At 43.4% G+C, this 23303-nt stretch overlaps 1 protein-coding gene and 1 long non-coding RNA gene across 10 annotated transcripts in view; both read left to right on the forward strand.

The window, feature by feature from the left end:
• LOC118075297 (uncharacterized) overlaps nucleotides 1-23303 on the forward strand; it is a 49464-nt gene that overhangs the window by 16734 nt on the left and 9427 nt on the right. For 4 of the 9 annotated variants that reach the window (XM_088660691.1, XM_088660689.1, XM_088660686.1 and 1 more), the window contains exons 3-6: nucleotides 15024-15155; nucleotides 15864-16013; nucleotides 17414-17521; nucleotides 18117-18215. In XM_088660691.1, the coding sequence (XP_088516817.1) occupies nucleotides 15143-15155; nucleotides 15864-16013; nucleotides 17414-17521; nucleotides 18117-18215 (370 nt within the window). In that variant the 5' untranslated portion in view covers nucleotides 15024-15142. The remainder of the gene's footprint in view (nucleotides 1-15023; nucleotides 15156-15863; nucleotides 16014-17413; nucleotides 17522-18116; nucleotides 18216-23303) is intronic. The other 5 variants (XM_088660684.1, XM_088660683.1, XM_088660690.1 and 2 more) reach the window with 2 other exon arrangements.
• On the forward strand, nucleotides 8707-9793 carry LOC118081874 (uncharacterized). The gene is made up of 2 exons (XR_009558107.2): nucleotides 8707-8873; nucleotides 9508-9793. It is a non-coding gene; the product is annotated as an uncharacterized LOC118081874 (long non-coding RNA).

The following is a 23303-nucleotide window of genomic DNA, read 5'->3' on the forward strand; positions in this document are numbered from 1 at the left end:
CTGAAATACTCGCTGTAGCTCAAGGCTTAGCAGACGAACTGCTCAACTCGACTCGCCTAAATGATGAAATTCAATCTGATATTGGTGAGTTACTTTGCGACTGCGGTGGTGAAAAAATGGCACAGGGGGAACTTGCTCTGAGGCTCAGCACTTGATTAAAAAGAAATCCTCTTGTACAGAGCTCCTGAAGGTGCAGATGTCCTACCATCCAATGCACACAGCGCCTTAGCTGTAGTTGAAGCTGGTTCTGAGATGTATGTTTAGTTGAAAACACAATATTTACTGCATTTCCCCCCCCCCTCAATCTCCACTCCAGAAAGTTAATTGAACTTACTACAGGTCGGTAGCCGTGTTGGTCTGGATCGAAGTAAAATAAAAAAAATTCCTTCAGTAGCACCTTAAAAAGGTAAAGGACCCCTGACCATTAGGTCCAGTCGTGACCGACTCTGGGGTTGCGCGCTCATCTCGCATTATTGGCCGAGGGAGCCGGCGTATAGCTTCCAGGTCATGTGGCCAGCATGACAAAGCCACTTCTGGCAAACCAGAGCAGCACATGGAAACGCCGTTTACCTTCCCGCTGTAGCGGTTCCTATTTATCTACTTGCATTTTGACGTGCTTTCGAACTGCTAGGTTGGCAGAAGCTGGGACCAAGCAACGGGAGCTCACCCCGTCACAGGGATTCGAACCGCCGACCTTCTGATCAGCAAGCCCTAGGCTCAGTGGTTTAACCACAGCGCCACCTGGGTCCAACTGGGTCGCACCTTAAAGACCAACTAAGTTTTTATTTTGGTATGAGCTTTCGTGTGCATGCACACTTCTTCAGATACAGTGAAATGGAAGTTTCCAGGCACTTATGTAGAGAAGGGGTGGGGAGGGGTGGGGATGGGGAGGGGGGATCACTGAGAAGGGTGGTGGAAATGGGTGATTGACTGACTGATAGCTGGGAATGGAAGGGAAAGGAAGCTCTTTCCTTTGGAATAGTAAAATTGCCAATGTAAATATATAAGCTAAAATCACATTGCTGTATTTGGGTTCTGGCCACATTGGTCATAAGGCAAATGAAGAGTAGAACCCAAAATGCAACCTGGGTTGTAAGCAGCAGAGGAGCACCTAGGAAAAGGCAGGCTGGATGAGGAAGTGAGTTGGGGGAGGGGTTAGCAGCCTGCAGCAGTTCTATGTAGCCGATTGCAGCTTCTGAGAGCTCATGACCAGGAGCTCGTGACCTTGAAAATGGATAAAGATACCCCTTTAGTGCCAATGTGAACATTTAGGAATACAATAGGGGCTCTGAATCTGTCTGAAACTGGGAAGGACTAAATCTCTGCTTTGGGGGCTACTATGTTTGCAGTTTTCAGGCACCTACAGTACGTGAAACAAAAAAACAAAAAGTTACAGTTATTGTGTTTTCCCAATGCAAGTCAAAGGGAGGGTTGAAACTTACATTTTCCAAATATTGCTTCGGGTTTTCGATCCAAGGTGAGCCACCTTCCCTGGATCCAAGGTTCTGAATTGGGCACTGGAGCAGGGGGGCGGGGGGCGGAAGGGTCTTGCTCAGCCCTACTGGTTAACTATAGAAATCCATTGATGGACACACACACACACACACACACACACACCAAAAAGGGGGAGGAAAATAATGATATCACAGTGAAGGTGGATCTATGTCTATTAGTCAAATAAACATGCTCATGTATTTGCCTACTTGGAGGTTAGGCTTATTGCAGGATTGCAGCTTTGATATTCTGTACTGGGGTGTACTGTAAGCCAGCGAGCAATACATTTTGACCTGATAGGTTATTGCTTTTTAATCTGCATGAACGCATAAGCTGGCTTCTACTGGATATCCTCCTTTGTTTTCTCTTTCTGCTACTCTTGCATCGCTGCCTTGGCCCCAAGACAAGATTGCTAAATTGCTGAACAACCCACAATGGAAGATGCATAATAGGGCCTTGTACTACTTTCCCAAGGAGAAACTATTGTGGGAAGAGTACAGAAAGCATTGTATTAAGAAAAAAAACTCCGTTAATTTCTGTCAGCAATGGTGAAGAAGCGGACCCAGCATCTCTCAGACCTGGTCATCACCAAAAGGGAGGAACTGATTGACAAGAGGAGAAGGAGGCCTGCTGGGTCAGTGCCTGGAACCGGCTGCTGCTGCTGCTTCAGTGCTGCCAAAGCGCCCAGCAGCGCCGCGTGCGCCGAGCCAGGAACCAGCGGGAGCCAGCAGCTGCAACGCCAGCTACGGCAGGAGGAGGCAGGCACCAGGAACCATACTTAATTTTTTTTTTTTAAAAAAAGACACACACCCCGAAAATAACCCATAGGCTTATTTTCTTGAGGAAAATAAATATAAGATTGTGTCTTATTTTTGGGGAAACATGGTAGTATACTTAGTCTTAAAGTTTAGACTTCTAATAAATTATTGTAAGTTTAAGTTAAGTCTGCTGCAACTGGATTTCTTATGGACAGTGCCAATCCTGACTGTATTGGATTTGTGACCACTATTATGCTAATTTGCCTTCAGTAGCAATAGAATCATAGAATCAAAGAGTTGGAAGAGACCACAAGGGCCATCCAGTCCAACCCCCTGCCAAGCAGGAAACACCATCAAAGCATTCTTGACATATGCCTGTCAAGCCTCTGCTTAAAGACCTCCAAAGAAGGAGACTCCACCACACTTCTTGGCAGCAAATTCCACTGTTGAACAGCTCTTACTGTCAGGAAGTTCTTCCTAATGTTTAGGTAGAATCTTCTTTCTTGTAGTTTGAATCCATTGCTCCGTGTCCGCTTCTCTGGAGCAGCAGAAAACAACCTTTCACCCTCTCAATAAAGCTTTGCTGAATGAAATACAATTGCCTCTGATCTATTTGGGGGGGAATCCTGCAATGTGTTTAAGTTTTTACTCTGCTAACTATAAATTGGAATCTACTCTGAAATAATATTGAGTAGAAGTAAGTCCTGAGCCATCCCAGAGCCAGTCACCTCCGCATGGGTGCTTAATTTCCCCCAAACCAGCAGTCTGAGAGTATCAGCTCAGGCAGGGAGACTGCTGGGCAGAGAGGCAGGTGGTAAATCAGCAGAATCCCATATCTGCCCCAGCTGCCCAATGCCAGGAACACACAATCTAGCTCCCCTCATTAATTGGACAGAGAGCCTGGAGAGAGAGAATTTCCATAGACCACAGCAACTCCTCCTCCCTGACCCTCCAGTCTGCCCTGATGCTGCCCTGAGTAGCCAGGTGGGCACAGCTGGGTGAGACTTAGTCCTCACACCTTGACCACTGGGCAAAGAAGCAGGTGGTAAATCAGCAGAATCCCATATCTGTCTCAACTGCCCAATGCCAGGAATACACAATCTAGCTCCTCTTATTATAGGATTAGCTTTAGGGAACTCAAGGCTGCTTCATCAGATGCATCTGACAAAGTGGACTTTAGTTCCCTGAAGCTTAAGCCATAATAAAAAGGGATCGTCTTTAAGTTATCACAAGATTATTCTTATTTTACAAGTCTGTAATGTTTTAGTGTCTCCCTGGGGATTAGTCACTCTCTGGGAATCTAGACACTCATTTCTTCTTTTGGGTTGTGCTTTTTTTGCAGGATTTTATAATCTATGAAGGAGCTAAGTTTAATAAACACTTCTGGATAGGACTAAGGAAGAATAACAAAAAACTGAATGGATTGGAATGGCTTGATGGTTCAGCAGTTCTTGAAGTGTGAGTTTGTAAATAAATATTCTTAATGCCTTCATTGCAAACAGTCTCCCAGAAATCAATTTTCATTTGTCAACTTTTAATTTGTCAATAGGGTCTAGAATCTTATCTCTTGTCACTTTGGTTTGCACTCACATTTTGAAACTTTCCCATGTTAGTTCAGGCACAGGGATCTGCTCTTCATTATGGATGGACCTAGCTTAATCCATTAACTTCAATAGGTCTGATTAGAAGTTAGAATTAGAATTCTAATTAGAATTCTAATAGATTAGAATTAGAACTCTTACCCATGGTAAACAGTGGTTCAAGTGCTTCTAGCGCTTTTTCATCACCCAGCATGAGTTCCTTTGTGTATGACTGTCTCCCCTGTAAAATAAAAAAAATTCCTTCAGTAGCACCTTAAAGACCAACTAAGTTTTTATTTTGGTATGAGCTTTCGTGTGCATGCACACTTCTTCAGATACTTCTGAAGAAGTGTGCATGCACACGAAAGCTCATACCAAAATAAAAACTTAGTTGGTCTTTAAGGTGCTACTGAAGGAATTTTTTTTATTTTACTTCGATCCAGACCAACACGGCTACCTACCTGTCTCCCCTGTGTCAGAGCTACTTGGGGTGGAGCCATCAGCAAAGGAATCATCTTCACTACCACTCGTGTCAGTGTGGGAAGTATCAAATGCATTGGCATCTATGGGAAAGCTATCAAGAACAAGTGTTTCTTGTGGCGTAGGAGTGTGTTCTACCTCTTGAGTAAGAATCACCTCATTGGAGGAAGGCAATAGAACTCTGTATTGACCTTTCTCAAAACCCAACAGAATGCCTTGGACTGGCTTGCCCTCAAGTGAAGCCACCCACATTTTGGTTCCAAAAACCTTAATGTTGCTCACATCAGGCTGTTGTTTGAACAGAATCTCAAAAGGAGAACGCTTCTGTCCTTTAGGAACCTGTCTGACCCACTTGTAAAGAAAAGCTGAGGTGCTCTCAGCCCACAGTTGTTCAGACAATCCTGAACTCAGCAGTTGCGCTTGCATGCCTGCTTTCAACTCAGTGTTAATCTTAACACACAAGTTTTTGTCCCAAGCTGCCTGGGTCTTGGCAAACTTGTGGTGAATGCCTTTGTCATCAAAGAAGGCTTGAAACTCCTGTGACGTAAAAAGAGGAATGTCATTGGTTAATAAACATTCAATCTTACAACCATGTTTCAGTTCAACCTTAGCATAAAATTCAGAAAATTTCACAAGAGCCTGCTGAGGCTTTTGCAGAGGATAAAACCACGTATATTTAGATAAGTGGTCAGTTATCAAAAGATAATATTTGGCCTTGCCAAGGGACTTCGGGCATAGGACCAAACACATCAGCAGAAACGATCTGAAAACAACGTGTTAGACCTTGTTTGCTTGGTCGCGTGTGTTCCTCCTTGGGCTTCTCTGGACCTGCAAAACAATTATCAACAACGTTGAAACATGCATCATTTCTATCAAAAGATAGACTGAAAATGTTATCTTTGTCTCTGTGTCCCTCTAAAAGAACTTCTCCATCTTGAGAAATCACACAGGTGCCCCTGTGAAAACACAGCTCAAACCCCTTCTCATCAATTTGAGAAACACTGAGAAGGTTTTGCTTCAGCTCTGAAACAAGATACACATTACTGATACTCAAATTTAGAGATTTCAGAAAAATAGTTCCTTTTCCAACGGATTTCAAAGAATTGCCATCTGCCTGTGACACGATGGAGTCCAGCTTTTCAAAAGTCTGGAACAGTCTTCTGTCGTTCGTCAAATGGTGTGACGATCCAGAATTGATAATAAAATAAGATCCGTCATCGTCTCCATCAAGCTGAGTGAGCATTGCAAGCATTTTCCGTGCTGTAGTGCCCTTGGTGCTGGTGCTGGAGCTGGTGCTGGTGCCGATTCCGCCGCTGCTGCCTCTGCATCTCCCCTTAGACCCATAAGCCTGTTGTTGGCTTCCTGAGTCCTTCTGGGGCCGTCTGCACGTCTTGGCTGTGTGCCCAAGAATATTGCATAATTGACAATGTACTACAGCACCAGGTGATGGTGATTCGCGCTTCCCGTTGGCCTCCGCCTGTGCGTGGGTTCTGTCCTCCTCATTAAGCAATGAAGCATAAATTCCTGCTGCAGTCATTTGCTGAGGGTCTTGCACCCCCAGCTGGGCTGCAATAGCATTCTAGGACTTGGGAAGGCTATTTAGTACTGTAAAGCAATAAATGTCGTCATCCAAATTGACGTTTCTGTCAACTAGCTCCTGGCGTAGCTGACGCATCTGATGCAAATGGGCTCTCAGGTCTCCTCCCTCCTTCAGACGCAGATTAATTAATCTCTGAAAGAACAACATGGATGAGCCGGCTCTTAATCTCAAATTTTCATCTCTGAGATGATTCCAGATATCAAAAGCATAATCCAAGTTCCGAACATGAACCTGCTGTGATGGGTCCAAATGCAGAACTATTGTTGCCCTTGCCTGTGCGTTGCGGTTCAACCACCTCTGACCTGGCAAAATGGGCGGTGCGTTCTGAATCAACTCAACAAGTCCTTGCCTGATAAGAACACATTCCATTTTTGCACTCCACATTGCGTAATTTCCCTCATTTAACAGAGGACACAAACTTTTTTTTTTAAGTTTAAAATACTTTATTAAATATTACACATATTAACAATAAAATCCATATAATTCAACACAACATAACATAACATAAATCAACGCAAATAAAATACATTAGTACAAACATAAGTCAGAATTGTACAAGAAAAAACCCAAAGCTTATTAGAAACTTATTAGAAAAAATAAAGGAAAAAAGGAAAAAGGAAAAAAGAAAAGAAAAAAAAAGAAAAAAAAGAAAAATACAAAAAATAAAATTACAATAAACTTCCCAACATTTACATATCGGTTTCCTATTATACTGAACTATGCTTTCCCTTAAAAAACACATCATTTACATTTATCTCATTTTCTTCACCTATTCTTACAATTCCCATAACCTTGTGTGAATTTAATGAGAGCAAATTACCCATCTAGCACTAATACCTTCAGCTCTAAGGTAATCCTCTACGTACTTCCATTCTTTTATCCATTTCTGTTTGGGGACTTTCCTAATTATCGCGGTTAATTTAGCCAAATTCATAAATTCCACTAATTTAATGTGCCAATCCTGTATAGTCGGTAGTTTCTCTCCCTTCCAATTTTGTGCTATTAATAATCTGGCCGCGGCGCAGGCGTAAAGCAAGATGTTCTTTCTATCTGCAGGCACATCCTCCGGGATCAGGCTTAACAATAAGATCTCGGGTTTTTTCTCAAATGTCCATTTTAATATTTTTTTTAACATTCTCATAAACTTCTGTCCAAAATTTATTTATTTTTTTGCAACCCCACCAACAGTGGAAATAATCCCCTTTAATTTCCTTGCACTTCCAACATTTATCGGCATCGTTTTTATATATTTTTGCTAACTTTCCAGGTGTTAGATGCCACCTATAGATTATTTTCCAGATGTTTTCCCTGATTCCCATGCAGGCTGTGAAGTTAATGTCAATTCTCCATAGCCTTTCCCACTGTTCACTATATATTGTTCTTCCCACATCCTGTGCCCATTTGATCATCACATGCTTCACCGCCTCGTCCTTCATCTCCCATTCTAGTAAAAATTTATAAATTCTTGCCAATGGTTTTTTTGGGTTATCAATTAATAGATCTTGTAGCTTTGATTTGTTCTCCAAAAAACCTATCATTTTATGTTTATTAAATGCACTTTGTACTTGACAATATTGAAACCAACTTTGACAGAAGCACTCAACCTGTTGATATGATTTTAATCTATATTCACCATCTACTTTTTCCACAAGATCTTTATATGTCTGCCACTTCCCTCCCTTCGGGTTACTATCCATTGCCACCATTTCGAAAGGTGATGCCTACCATGGGGTTTTGGGTTCTAATAGATTCTTATATTCTTCCCATATATAAAACAGTGGCTTTTTAATTATATGGTTTGTGAATAAATTATAATCCCCCTTTCTTTCTTTCAACAGGTACGCATGCCATCCTCCACAATTCCTGAATCCTTCTTGTCACAGTGGTCGGATGGGACTACTTCAGAGTAACGACTCTCCACCGCTCTGCATTTTATCTTTTTATTGGTGCTGCGTATTTACAGTGCTAAAGGTAGAGCTATTTACAGAGACACATCTTTTCAGCTTTCATCAGAACCTCCGAATGGCTTTTGGCGCGTCTTGCGCCAGCATAACAACTTGGGGAGCCCCATCCTCTTCCCCCGACGCTTTCTGCGAAGTTCCGGAGTTGGGGGGATGGGTCTCCCCCCCCCTTTCCTCCTTCCTGTCCCACCTGGGACGCTGGCTCTTCTACCCTGCCAGAGCCTTGGACCCCACTTCCTGTTTCCCCACTGGAGCTGGAGCTTTCCCTGCTCTCAGTCGTGCTCTGGGCTGGGCTGGAACTCAGGAGGGGAGGGGCTTCGCGATACCCCTTGCCCCTCACACTTCTAGTCTCAGTAAATCTCTGTCTTCTAGAGTGAACCATTCTTTCATCCAACATAAGCTGGCTGCCGCATGATACAACTTTAAATCTGGGACCCCCCACCCTCCTCTCTCTTTAGCATCCGTCAACAATCTAAACTGAACCCTCGCTTTCTTTTTTTGCCAAATAAACTTACTAAGATCTTTTTTCCACCTCTCAAACGTCTCTTTTTTAATTTTTATGGGCAACATTTGAAATAGAAAAAGCATTTAAGGCAAGACCATCATTTTAATCGCCGATATTCTACTTGCTAGCGTCAAGTTGAGCCCAGTCCACCTTTCCAAATCCTCTCTAATTTTGATCCATGTTTTAGCATAATTATCCTCGAATAAATTTATATTATTTGGTGTTAATATTACCCCTAGATATTTTATTTTATTTGTCACTTCCCAATCCTTTATTTGGCTTAAATCCTCTATATCTGTCCTCCTCATATTTTTTATCATTATTTTAGTTTTCCCTCCGTTTGCAGATTGAGGCCTCCGTGCCAGTTTACGCTTCTCAGAAGTCCGAAGAATCGTCAGCCAGAACTCTGCTACCACTTGTTAGAATATCGGGATGCAAAGCCCTATATTCTTTTTCTCTTGCCACTGGCTTCAGTTAAGAAGACAGCAAACAATCGTAGGTTTTAACTACGTTTATTAGAGAACGATGGTTAAGTGTATACGCCATCACTCTCATTCAGTCAGAAGTGAAAGTAGAAACAGAACAAAGAACATCACATGACAGAAGATCAAGTTACACTGTCTCCTGTGTGTGGGAAAGTTACAGCAGTCTTATAATGTAAACAATCAGTCACATGCAGCTTTTTTTCCTTGCATAGGATTTATGCTAACAAATACCACCCATGATTTGTTTCTCTTCAAGTAGATGGCAAGTGGAAGCCAATGGGTTTTCTTTGGGGGAGGGGGAAGTTAACTGATAGTGGTTTGTTTGGAGAGAAACAAAACATGGGTCTGGGTTCACACATTATAAAAAGCCAGACACTGGTTTCTTCTGCTAACATGAGCAACATTCTAAAACATTGGGTTTTTAGTTTAAAAAATTGTAAAGGAGGTGCAAGGGGGGATATTTAATAGCAGCAAGACGTTTAGTGGCCATTTGAAACTGTTATCATTGATTGCTTAGTTTGCTCAGGAGCCCTTGGTGAGAAACGTATCTCCGCAATGTTCCTGCATACATATATTTATTGCTCCAATGAAGAAAATAAAGCAGACATTTAGTTTGAATTGATTTGTGCTGCCATTTTTTTCAGATTCTGGGATACTGAGTCTAAGCAGCCCAGCGCATCACCAGATGACAACTGTGTCTATATCACACAAAAATGCAAAGAAATTGTTGGCATGATGCTGCCTGTTGGCACAAAATGTCATTTATCTGCAAGAAGGCTCCAGATCAGAAATGGGACAGTTAGAAGCCTTTAAAGGAATAAAAATGTGCTCTGTGATTTCTGTTCAAAATGAGCCTAAACCCATCTGGGTGCTTCAAAAGCACCCACTTCCTTTAAATTAATCAAGTAAAGTATTACATATGCAACACCACTTGTGTTCTTACCTTGTATTTCTATTTCTGTATTTTGACATTCACTATCTAGACACTATAAGTTACACGAAAAGGGGAATAGTGATGTCACCGAACAGGGCTTCCCAATGAGAGCTTGATGGTGGCTCTTTACTGACCACTTCAGAACAGCAATACCTTTTAACTATTAGAAAGCAGGTAGCTGGTGGGTCTGGAACCACTGGTGAGAAGAAATCTCTCTCGGTTTATGATTAAGTGAAGCAGGAATACGGAGGAACTCCCTTAGGCATGTTTAGGGTGCCTCTCAAGTTACTAGGGGACCACATTTTGGTCACATCCACACCATACATTCAAAGCTCATTCCTTTTCCTCAAAGGATCCCAGGAACTGTAGTTTAGGTAGAAGGTAAAGGTAAAGGACCTCTGGACAGTTAAGACCAGTCAAAGGTACGTTTCCGAGCACAGTTCAAAGTGTTGGTGCTGACCTTTAAAGCCCTAAATGGCCTCGGTCCAGTATACCTGAAGGAGCGTCTCCACCCCCATTGTTCTGCCCGGACACTGAGGTCCAGGACCGAGGGCCTTCTGGCGGTTCCCTCGTTGCGAGAAGCCAAGTTGCAGGGAACCAGGCAGAGGGCCTTCTCAGTGGTGGCGCCTGCCCTGTGGAACGCCTTCCCATCAGATGTCAAAGAGAAAAACAGCTACCTGATTTTTAGAAGACATCTGAAGGCAGCCCTGTTTAGGGAGGCTTTTAATGTTTAATTATTTTATTTCATTTTTCTGTTGTAAGCCGCCCAGAGTGGCTGGGGAAACCCAGCCAGATGGGCGGGGTATAAATAATAAATTATTATTATTATAAAGGTGACTATGGGGTGCAGTGCTCATCTTGCTTTTCAGGCCAAAGGAACCAGCGTTTGTCCACAGACAGCTTCCCAGGTCATGTGGCCAGCAAGACTAAACCGCTATTGGTGTGGATATGACCTTGTGCTCCTCACCAGCATAAGTTGAAGGGGTACTACTTTGACAGGGCCCCTGGCACAGTTTTCAACCCAGCCTTGGTCATGTCCTATTTTGAGAATTTAAGGGCCAAATGCCCTTGTGTGCATGTCAGAAGAAGCATGCAAAGCCCAGGGGAGGCACAGGTATGGTGAACACGGCCAGGTACAGCTTAGAGGGACCCGGAGCAAAGTAGTCTCTGATGAGCCTCTTACTCGGTCAGGGTTATTTGGTTGTGGGAAGCATTAGCACCAGTCTAGATGCCTGCTTAATTTCACACAATGCTCACAATATAGCATCACTCTCAGGAACTGTAGGGAATTAATATGGCACATAGATGCATACATCTGGTGCTGCTTTGATCATTGAGCTGCAGGTGACTCTGATAGACCCTGGAAAGATCTCTACACATCTGATCAATACTTTCTGTACTATGAAATGCAAACAGAGTTACTGGCCACACTCTGGACCATTTTCTCAAGTGGGCAGGAACAAGGTGATCTGAAAGTGGGGGATATTCATGTCAGCCCCTTGTCATGGTCAGAATGCTTCCTGTTGAGATTTAGGCTTTCAGATCCCCTCTCCTCTGCAGCGCCAGAAGACCTATTTGGATTATCTACATTCGGAGGCTAATGGATCCATTGACTTTTCAGACAGCTCTGCTGATTTTTCTGGATAAGACTGGTGCTCTTGTTGAAGCCCTGGATTACCTCTGGAATATCTGAATGGCTCAGACTATTGATTTCATCCAGCCCACATTTTACCAGCTTCCTTGCAAGAATATCACGGGGGACTTTGTCAAAAGGCCTTACTGAAATCAAGGTACACTATGTCCACAGCATTCCCCCGATACTCCAAGCTTTTAACTCCATCGAAAAGAGAAATGAGATTCATCAGACCAACTTGTTTTTGAGAAACCCACACTGGATCTTAGTAATGACAGCATCCTTTCCTAAGAGCTGGTAGATCAACTATAAGCTCCTTATGCAGCCACACTGGTTTCTTTAGATGCCTCCCACTTTTCCTTCTTGTTGCAATTGTCTTTCTTTGTGCCTTCCAGATTTCACCTTTAAGAAAACCCAAGCCATCTTGGACCCCTCTCTTTGAGTATTTCTGACCATGGGATTCACACAGCAATTCCTTAAGCTTTTTGAAATCAGCCTTCTTAAAGTCTGGAGTGCATGTCCAACTACACTAGTTTTTCTTTGCCTCTGTCTCATGAAACCCAGGAGAACATCACCACTTCTTCCCAAGATTACCAGTACTTCCACTTTGTCAATCAGTTCCTCCCTTTTGGTGATGACCAGGTCTGAGAGAGATGATCCCCTTGTTGCATATTCCACCTTCTGAGAAATGAAATGGTCAGTGAGGCAATGGAGGAATTTGTTGCACCTTCCATTCTTGGAAGAGTTTGAATTCCAACAGATATCAGTGAGCAATACATTTTGACCTGATAGGTTATTGCTTTTTAATCTGCATGAACGCATAAGCTGGCTTCTACTGAATATCCTCCTTTGTTTTCTCTTTCTGCTACTCTTACATCGCTGCCTTGGCCCCAAGACAAGATTGCTGAATTGCTGAACGATCCACAATGGAAGATGCATAATAGGACCTTGTACTACTTTTCCAAAGAGAAACTATCGTGGGAAGAGTCCAGAAAGCATTGTATTAAGAAAAAAACTTCGTTAATTTCTGTCAGCAATGAAAAACAGGTTAGCAGAACACTGGGGGTGCAAAAAAGGCAAAGAAAAAGTCTCGCAGGGTTTTTTTTGTTGTTATTTGCACATGAACATTTTATTGCTTCCAACTCTCCTGTGATCAGAAGAAAGGCGGAGGAGCACCTTTACAAGGTCTGTGCTCCAATGAAGGCAGCATACTAGAGGTGTACAGAAATAGAAGCAACAACAGACAATTTAGACAAAATATTACACACGCAGTTACACATTAAAATGTTATATTAATACAACGTTACTAAAAGGTAAAGGTAAAGGAACCCCTGACCATTAGGTCCAGTCATGACCGACTCTGGGGTTGTGCGCTCATCTCACATTATTGGCCGAGGGAGCCGGCATACAGCTTCCAGGTCATGTGGCCAGCATGACAAAGCCGCTTCTGGCAAACTAGAGCAGCACACGGAAATGCTGTTTACCTTCCCGCTGTAGCGGTTCCTATTTATCTACTTGCATTTTGATGTGCTTTCGAACTGCTAGGTTGGCAGGAGCTGGGACCAAGCAACGGGAGCTCACCCCGTCACAGGGATTTGAACCGCCGACCTTCTGATCAGCAAGCCCTAGGCTCAGTGGTTTAACCACAGCGCCACCTGGGTCCCTAATGTTACTAATGAGCTCTTAATACAGGGTGGCAAATATGGTCTAATAGGCCTTATTGAAACCTGGTGGGATGAGACTCATGACTGGAATGTAGAAATCGAGGGGGTATAACATGTTCAAAAGGAAGGGAGGAGGGGGGAGGAGCATTATATGTAAAGGATATGTACACTTGTGGTGAGATCCATGACCTGGAACATAGAAAGCAGGATGAATATATACGGGTAAAAATTGTAAGTGAGGAGAAGAACAGTGGCCTTACTGTGGGAGTCTGCTATAGCCCTTCAAGCCAGACAGAGGACTTTGATAATGCCTTCCTAGAGCAGATTACCAAACATTCATAAAGGAGAGAGATAGTAGTCATGGGAGACATGGGAACTACTCAGTTTCGGAAGAGCTCTGACATCAGGGTGGAGGTCAGGTCCCTTACACCTCTTTTCCTGTCTTGTGCTGCAGCTCTCTCCTTGCAGCATCCTCACAAACTCTAGCAACAATTTTTTTGGGGGGGGGGGGAGCAATATAGTAGATATGAAATGAACATTTTCCCTGGGTTTATCCTTTCTGTGGAATTCCTATTAGGCATGGCAGATAGCCAATCAGGAAAGAGCATAAATCGAGTGGGAGGTGTTCCTAGAATGTAGAAGGCTTTACATCACAAGGAAAGCAGTTCTAGATATTGGGAGGATGAAAGAAACTCAAGAAGAAACAGAGGCAGAGAGAAAGTTGGAAGCAATACTGTCCCTACAAGGAAAGGCTATGATATTTTGGTATTTTAAGTTCAGAAAAAGGCAGCTATGGCTATCGTCCCGTGGTCCTTACGGTGAACATCCCAGGGGCCATAATCTACATCAGATCTCTCTCTCTCCAGAATCAAAGACAGAGCTCCAACCACAGAGAGGGATATCTGATGTCAGATCCTCCCTATTGCCGTGGAAGCCTCTGCAGCCCTAGCCCAGCAATGTTAGAGGCTGGGATCCGATGACTAAATGCTAAAAAATGGAACATTGTTTGGTGAAAGTTTGGTCTAATGTCAGAGGGGGGCCATGAGATGACTTGGATCCAAAGGATCCATTGCCTTCTTGTTTAGGGAAGTTTTTAATTTTCTGTTGGGAGCCGCCCAGAGTTGCTGGGGAAACCCAGCCAGATGGGTAGAGTATAAATAATAAATTTATTATTATTATTATTATTATTATTATTATTATTATTATTATTATTATCCCAACATATTCCCAAACCAGGAACTCATGCATGCCTGCCCAAGTGTTGGTATAAATCAATCCCATTTATTTCCCTACCATTGTTTCTAACAGGAAGGAAATGGGCTGAAATAAAACAAACAAACAAACAAAGGGTCTGAATGTGACCCTGTGGGGCAGGGCATTGGACAAGGTGCTCTAACCACCTTTGGTCCTCCCTCCTGCACACCTCCACACTCACATCTAAGGCTTGAGTAGGTGGGTATCATATCAGCATGCTGTCAGCAGCTCCCGACTGGTTGCCCAGGAAAGTCTAAAGACAAGGGAAGGTTCTTACTGTCCTTTTTTATTTCAAACTTTACAGAGAGAGGCTATAGAACCCAGCCGCTTGGATAATGACATTGTTCCATGTGAATAAGAAAAATTAAAATTAAAAATACATTGAGAATGCATAATTAAGGCATACCTTTGTAGTAGATGATATACAAGAGAAGACAGTATGTAAACGGCTTAAAGCAGGGATATATCTACAAGAAGAAATGTGAGACTATAACTACTCCATTCACACATACATAGTCCCACTAATACAAAAAAAAAAAATTCTATAGAAACTTACCTGTCCCATTTGGGGGAGCTGCCCTACCAGCTGCCCCCACAAGTGGCCCTGCAAAGTGTGGTTGGGGTGGGAGGGGATCTTCTCAATACTACAACCAACCTGCCATGTATTTAAACAAGGCAGGTCTGGGATGTTAGTGCTGCGCCTGAAGAACCCACTGCTCTGTGACTCCTCTTTAAACACCAGACCTTCAGCAGATCAGATGACATGAGGCACCAGTAGAATCAACGCACATGAAATGGCGGAGGCAGGTAGGTAGCTTCAGACTTTTGCTTTCTCATCAGAAGAATTCATTGTCTCTGGCCACAGTTCATTCATGGTGGTGGTGGGGCTCCATACTGTTCTTCCAAGTAAGTAAGCAGGACACCATTTCCCATTCCTCCTTGTCCTTGTTGCATGCAGCACTGCTTCCATTCCAATGCTATTATTCCTCATCTGCTAAAAAAATAAGTTATTCACCTTCCTGTCCGTTGTGGTGAGAATGTGGAACATACATAATTGACATAAAATAAAAAAATTCCTCCAGTAGCACCTTAAAGACCAACTAAGTTTTTATTTTGGTATGAGCTTTCGTGTGCATGCACACTTCGTCAGATACACATCTGATACGTATCTGATACGTATCTGATGAAGTGTGCATGCACACGAAAGCTCATACCAAAATAAAAACTTAGTTGGTCTTTAAGGTGCTACCGAAGGAATTTTTTTAATTTGCTTCGACTCAGACCAACACGGCTACCTACCTGTAACTATAATTGACATAAGTTAAATTATTCCACCCCACACATTTGAGTGCAAAGTAAACACAATGCTGCTCTGGGCTCCTTTTTAGCAGAAAGGGCAGGAGAAATCTCTAAAATAAAAAAATAAAAATATGCCATCTGCGTAACATTGCTGTACATTGATGAAAATGTGTGTGTGATACTTCTGCTGTTGCTTCCCACCCCCACCCCAAATAGCAACCCAAAAACCCAAAAAACCAACAGGAAATGTGAAACCAGCAGCACCAGCAAAGCAGCCAGGAAGACTCAGTCGATTCAAGAACTTCTTCAAACGGAAGAAAGCTGCACCAAAGGCAGCAGCCCCAGGGAAAAAGTCAACATTTAAGGGTCTGTAGTAGCTTCTTGTTCACAGGATGGGAGGAAAGCAGAAGAAAGGGAGGTTGGTGGATGGGAAGGATCTGGAACCAGCCGTGATGGGGGCGGGTGTCATGAACGGGAAAGCCTGACCAGCTACAGTCATACCTCGGGTTGCGAACGCTGCAGGTTACACATTTTCGGGTAGCGGACCGCGCCAAACCCGGAAGTACCAGAACGGGTTACTTCCGGGTTTTGGCGCTTGTGCATGTGCAGAAGCGCAAAATGGCATCATGGGCATGCGCAGAAGTGCCAAATCGTGTCACACACGTGCACATACACAGTGCTGCAGGTTGTGAGCGCGCCTCCCGCACGGATCACATTCACAACCCGAGGCATGACTGTATTTGGGCCCGGAGGTTGAACCAAACCCAGCGGGACACAGCACATGTGGAATTTCCTGCCACACAGCTCAGTTGATTAGAGCACGGTGCTGATAATGCCCCAGCGTTGCAGGTTTGGTCCCCATATGGGACAACTGCACACCCCTGCATTACAAGGGGTTGGACTCGGCAACCCCAACTTTACAATTCTATGATTCTTTGATGTAGTGATGGCCACCAACTTGGAAAACTTTAAGAGGGGTTTAGGCAAATTCATGCCAGATGAGGCTATTGGTGCCTACTAGCCACAATGACTATGTTAGACCTCCACTCTTGGAGGGAGCATGCATCTCAGTGCCAGTTACTGGACATTCCTGGCAGGTGGGGAGAGTGCTCTTGTACTCACACCCTGTTTGTGGTCCATCGAACTGGCTTCTGTGAGAACAGGATGCTTGACTAGTAGATGGGCTTTGGGTCTCATCCAGCACTCAGGCTCTTCTGATGTTCCTAGGGGCAAAAATCTGGTGTTTGAGTCCACTCTCTCTTGCTGGCTGTGACACACACTGTGAAATCCATGTTGTAGATATTAATATTGCGCAATCTGAAGAGACCGGGTGTCTGAAAAAAATGACTCCTTTTGGAAATGAAACATTGCACAGGCCCATGAAAATATTCGAAATCTACTAGCAGAACTCTTCAAAATAAAACAGATCCATCAAATGATACACCCAAAGATATTCATACGATGTCTTGCACTGTCCAGCACAGGCTCGGCACCTTAGAAAATAAGAAATGACCCAAACAGACCTAGAAGCAGAGGTCTGTCTCTCCCACAGCCTTCATCGGCCTTAGGTGGCTTACTCTCCCTTCAGGAGAGCTTTATTTACATATTCACTCCATGGAGCTTGGACTCTAAGGCAACTTCCTTCAAAGTGGAGATTTGCTTGTCGAGCTGAACAGGTTACTGTGAAAACCTTGTTTGTTGGGATTGCAGTGGGATGTTGGCTATGGATGATTAAAGCATAATTTTATTTTCTCTTGTCCTTCAAGAAAAGCTCATTGGTGCAAAAGCAATCCTCTATTCTCCGTATGCTCTATATGCTGCTATGATGGCTCTTGTGGGCTGCATCGTTGTCTCAACTGCTATGATCGTCTTGTGTGAGTAACACTTGCAGTGAGCATGGTGGAAACCTTCAGGTTTACTCTGGCTTCTCTGCTTCACTGTCAATCTTTTGAAAAGAGAAGGCACAGTCCAAACTCTGCCGAGGCCCCTTTCCTCTCATTGGTTTCAGTAGGTGAGGTAAAGGCCTGGCTAAATCCTTCCCATTGAAATTAATTTTTCTCCACTGCTGCCCCTCAATACTTGGTGTGAACAAGACAGTTACTCCGATGTGAACAACCCTATTGCCTTTTTAAAAAAACCCCGTTATCTTTAGCTTGTTGTCTTAAGCAGGAGCGATACTAGGCTTTATTTCACCCAGGTGAACGACTCCATTTGCTCGGAGCCTCAATGGCATTCCTCTGGAGGCTTCATCCCATGCAAAAAACCTGGCTAGCCCCCCCCCCCCCCCGTAGCTACGGCTTTGTCTTAAGTGAGCTGTGAAGGCTTCTTCCTGTCTCACTTTGTGTGGCTGGAGAAATCTACAATAGCCCATGCTCTGAATGTGAAAGCAAAGCTGTACTTCCACTTGGCATGACTAGTATCAGAACATTTGTATAAATTTACTCCCCCCCCTTCTCACCTTTCCATTAGATAACCGTGAAGTGAAAAAAAGAAGCATCTTTATCAAAGGAGTGAATGAGATTTCAGATTACATGGGCAGGAAATATCCAGATCTCCAGATTTTGGAAGGTAAGCAACGAGTTGCAGCTGGGATGCTGAGCCTCCCCACTCAGCCCCTCCAAGGCATATATTCTTCCAGCAAAGCTTATTCCAAATGGTATGTCTCAGTTGGGACAGAAACACAGGATAATGGGTGGGTTGTAGTGGTATATTGGTGGGTAGAATAAGTTTTTATTTTAACTGTCTGCCTGCCAGGCATCCGGGAATCCAATCCCCCCCCCAACAGGTGGCCAGGAAAAAATAGACAGCAAAAGCTCTAACCTATGTCTTTTATTCAATACTCACAGAGAGAGGCTTAGAAAGGCAGCCTCTGGGAGTAATGGTGTTGCTCAGAGTAATCGCCTCCCCTCTTCTCTTTTCGCTCATCAACAGCACCACCACCCCTTACAGTGGCTGCTTAAGGCCACTTATCTCTCAGCTCTCTGCTCTCCTACTTTCAACGCTTTCCAGGTTCTGGGAGAAGGGGGGGGGTCTGGAATGCTTTCTAGTGATAACATGTCAGCCAGCTGCCCCAGCACTGCTTCTCCCTGCCCCCTTCTCCCATTCTTTCCCAGCTTTGCCCCTCATCTATCTCTGAGCTGTGACCTTCTGTAAACCACTATTGTAAATTTATACTGTCTTCTTCTTCTCTGAAAGTTTCAGGATGAGGTCCCAACCATTCCTCCTCAGTCCAGTCACTGACACTATGTCGGTCTGCCTCACCCCTCATCCCAAATGGAGCCCAGGGCAGCAAAGTCACCCATAGAAAAACTTTTTTTAATGGATGGGTGGGGTGAGTGCTCCAAAAGCAGCTACAGTTAGGACATCTTTTTAAAAGTACATTTAAAGCAATAAAATAAATTCTCTCAACCAGTGATCTCAGGGGTGCCCAGAACAATGTCCTTCAGCCATTAAATGCTTGGGTAAACAGGAATGCTTTCAAATTCTTCCCAAAAACATTAGAGACAGATGCATCTCGACACATAGGGTGTCCCACTGGAAAGGTCCTATCATAAGTTAACATCAACCTGGCAGCCCTTGGCGGTGGCACCGCCACAAAGGCCTTGCTTGATGATCACAGGGTCCATGATGGTTGATATTGCAGAAGGAGCTCTTCAAAATATTTGGGTTGCAAGCCATTTGGGGTTTTAAGCACTAGTACGAACACCTTGAATTGGGGGCGGGAGGTAGCTCACTGGCAGACAGTGCAGCACTTTCAGGACCAATGGCACATAGTCCCATTAGGCTGCCTCACTAACCAATCTAGTAGACACATTCTGCAGTGGCTGCAGCCTCTGGAGCACATTAAAGGGCAGGCCCCCTACAGCACATTGCAGTAGTCCAGACAAGAAGTCACCAGAGCACGGGCAACAGATGAATGGCCCTAGCTGGCAAATCAGCCTAAGCTGGGCATTCCTAGCCCAGGGGTCACTTGAGATACTAGTGACATAGTGGAATTCAGAAATGTTGACTGTGCACCTGTTGCTTCAGGAGGAGTACAATCTGTCATATGTCTGGAAGAAAAACTTAAACACATAGTAGCAGAGTTTCCAAAAATAGACCAGAATTGTACTTCATTCAGCAGAGCTTTTACCTGCTAAGGAAGGCAAATAAGCTTAATGGTAACAAATCCAGCATATTCAGGTTTGGCACAGTCCATAAAAAAAATCCAGTCCATAAAAAAAATAAATCCTCTTACAAAACTTATAAGCTTATAACAAGTCCAAGCCTTAACACTAAGCACACTATGTACAGAACAGCACACCAGAAGGAAGAGAGATAGAAAGAGAAAGTGAAACCCAGGCTCCTTCTGTCCTGTATTTACAGTCAGCTTGACCTTATGTCTGGTTTAGCACTTCTCCCACACAAGACACGACACGCTGGCAGTTCGACTAGTTGAGGTTTATTTATCAGCAATCCGAGCTTCTCACAATGCATACCTCACTGTCAGAGTCAGTTGACTTGACTGACTTCCAGCCGCTTCCAAGGCTAGATATACGCCAAGCCCACCCCCGCTTCCTGCTGGTCTTCCTTTGTTCTCCCCCCCCCCCCATAAATATTTTTATTGGTTTTCACATAAACACACAAATTAACAAATATAAAACACACACACACACACACACACACACATAACACAACCTCTTGCATCTTACACTCTTCTGTCTTAATATAATTCGCTCCGCCGAGCTAAGACTTCCCTCCCTCCCATCCTTCGGCTTTGTTTTTCCACTCTTATCCCGCAGTTTCTTTTACCTACTTATTCAAAGTCAATTCGTAGGATTCATTTTAGTCCTGCAAGTGTCCTTAAACTTCTACAGTTCCTCTCCATATATTCAACGAATTTACTCCATTCTTTTTGGAACCTTGTTTCCCCCTGGTATCGGATCCCGTCGGTCAACTTAGCTAGTTCTGCATAGTCCACCATCTTCGTCCTCCACTCCTCAACTGTCGGTAAGTCCTGTAATTTCCATTTTTGGGCCAATAAAGTTCTTGCCGCGGTTGTAGCATACATAAACAATCTCTGATCTTCTTTAGCAATTTCCCTTCCCATTATACCCAATAAAAAAGTTTCAGGTGTATCTAAACATCTTTTTCAATTCATTATATATCATTTCCCAATATCTTTTCACCTTTTCGCATGTCCACCACATATGAAAAAATTCACCTTCTCTTGACATTTCCAGCACTTTTTGCTACTTGTTCTATACATCTTTGCCAATTTAACTGGTGTTAAATACCATCTATACATCATTTTCATAACATTTTCTTTCAAGGCGGTACATGCAGTGAATTTCATTGTTTCATTCCATAATTTCAACCACGCATCATATTCAATATTATACCCAAAATCTCTTGCCCATCTTATCATCACATCTTTCATCAACTCATCTTTTGTACACCATTCAAGCAACAAATCATACATCTTTGACAATAACTTTACTCTGCCTCCCAACAATTCTATTTGAAATTTGGACCTTTTATTTTCACATCCTAGTTTCTTATATTTTGTCAAAACATCATTCACCTGGCCTTCCTTTGTTCTAATCACTTGCTCCACCTCCTACTTCTTGGCGACTCAGGTGCAACCTCTGGAGTTGAGTCTACCAAGTGCTGAAGATGATCACCCAAATGCCAAGGACCAAATGGAGCAAACAGCACGCAGACTTAGTGGTGGGAGGAAAAAATATCCTTAAATAAGAGACATGGGGGAATGATCAATGGTCTTCAATGTCTGTATACTAATGCACAGAGCATGGGAAATAAACAAGATGAACTTGAGCTCTTGGTACAGCAAACTAAATACAACATAATAGGCATCACTGAAACCTGGTGGGATGAGTCTCATGATTGGAATGTAGTAATAGAGGGATATAATCTATTTCAGAGAAATAGACCAAACAGGAAAGGAGGAGGAGGAGTGGCGTTATATGTCAGGGATGTGTATACCTGTGAAGAGATGCAGGATTTAAAACTTCAAAGCCATATTGAGAGTATCTGGGTCAAAATTAAGGGAAAGAAAAATAACAGTGATCTCATTGTGGGAGTTTACTATAGATCCCCAAGCCAAACTGAGGACACAGATGAAGCCTTCCTGGAACAGATGACCAAGCATTCAAAAGGAAGTGAGATAGTAGTAATGGGGGATTTCAACTATCCTGATATTTGTTGGATGTCAAACTCAGCCAAGAGCATAAGGTCGAACAGATTCCTCACTGGCCTTGCAGTTGTCCAGATTCCTCACTGGCCTTCATTGTCCAGAAAGTGGGAGAAGCAACAAGAAGATCAGCCATTTTAGATCTGGTCCTAACCAATAGTGATGACCTGGTTAGTGGGGTAGAAGTGGCAGGATCATTAGGTGGGAGTGATCATGCTCTTCTGGAGTTTATTATACAGCGGAAAGGAGCAACCAAGCATACTAAGACTCAAATTCTAGACTTTAAGAAAGCCGACTTCAGAAAACTTAGGGAAACGCTGGGTGAAATCCCATGAACAGAAATACTACAAGGGAAGGGAGTTCATAATGGTTGGGAGTTTGTTAAAAGGGAGATATTAAAAGCACAACTTCAGGCAATACCAATGAGACGGAAACATGGAAGGTGCCTAAAGAAGCCAGGGTGGCTATCTAAAGAACTTTTAACTGAGTTAAGATTTAAAAGGGATATGTACAAAACATGGAAAAAGGGGGAAACCACCAGAGAGGAATTCAAACAAATAGCCAGAGCGTGTAGAGACAAAGTCAGAAAAGCTAAAGCACAGAATGAACTCAGGCTTGCTAGAGAGGTTAAAAGCAACAAAAAAGGGCTTTTGTGGGTATGTCCGTAGCAATAGGAAGAACAAGGAAACAGTGGGGTCACTTAGGGGAGAAGATGGTGAAATGCGAACAGGGGACAGAGAAAGGGCAGAACTCCTCAATGCCTTCTTTGCCTCAGTCTTCTCCAAAAAAGAAAACAATGCCCGACCTGAAGAATATGGAGCAGATGATTCAGCAGGGGAAACACAGCCTAGAACAAGTAAGGAGGTAGTACAAGAATACTTGGCTAGTTTAGATGTATTCAAGTCTCCAGGACAAGAGGAACTTCATCCAAGATTATTAAAAGAACTGGCAGAGGTGATTTCCGAACCACTGGCAGTAATATTTAAGAATTCCTGGAGAACAGGTGAAGTCCCAGCAGACTGGAGGAGGGCAAATGTTGTCCCTATTTTCAAAAAGGGGAAAAGAGAGGACCCAAACAATTACCCCCCAGTCAGCCTGACAGGAAAGATGCTCGAGCAGATCATTAAGCAAATGGTCTGTGAGCACCTAGAAAGGAACACTGTGATCACTAAAAGTCAGCATGGGTTTCTGAAAAATAAGTCATGTCAGACTAATCTGATCTCATTTTTTGACAGAATTACAAGCCCGGTAGATGAAGGGAATGCTGCGGATATAGCCTATCTTGATTTCAGCAGGGCCTTTGACAAGGCGCCCCATGATATTCTTGTAAAGAAGCTGGTAAAATGTGGGCTAGACAATGCTACCATTCAGTGGATTTGTAACTGGCTGACTGACCGAACCCAAAGGGTGCTCATAAATGGCTCCTCCTCATCCTGGAGAGTAGTGACTAGTGGGGTGCTACA

Source organism: Zootoca vivipara, chromosome Z1 (assembly GCF_965207765.1).
Source record: "Zootoca vivipara chromosome Z1, rZooViv2.hap1.1, whole genome shotgun sequence".
NCBI lineage: Eukaryota > Metazoa > Chordata > Lepidosauria > Squamata > Lacertidae > Zootoca > Zootoca vivipara.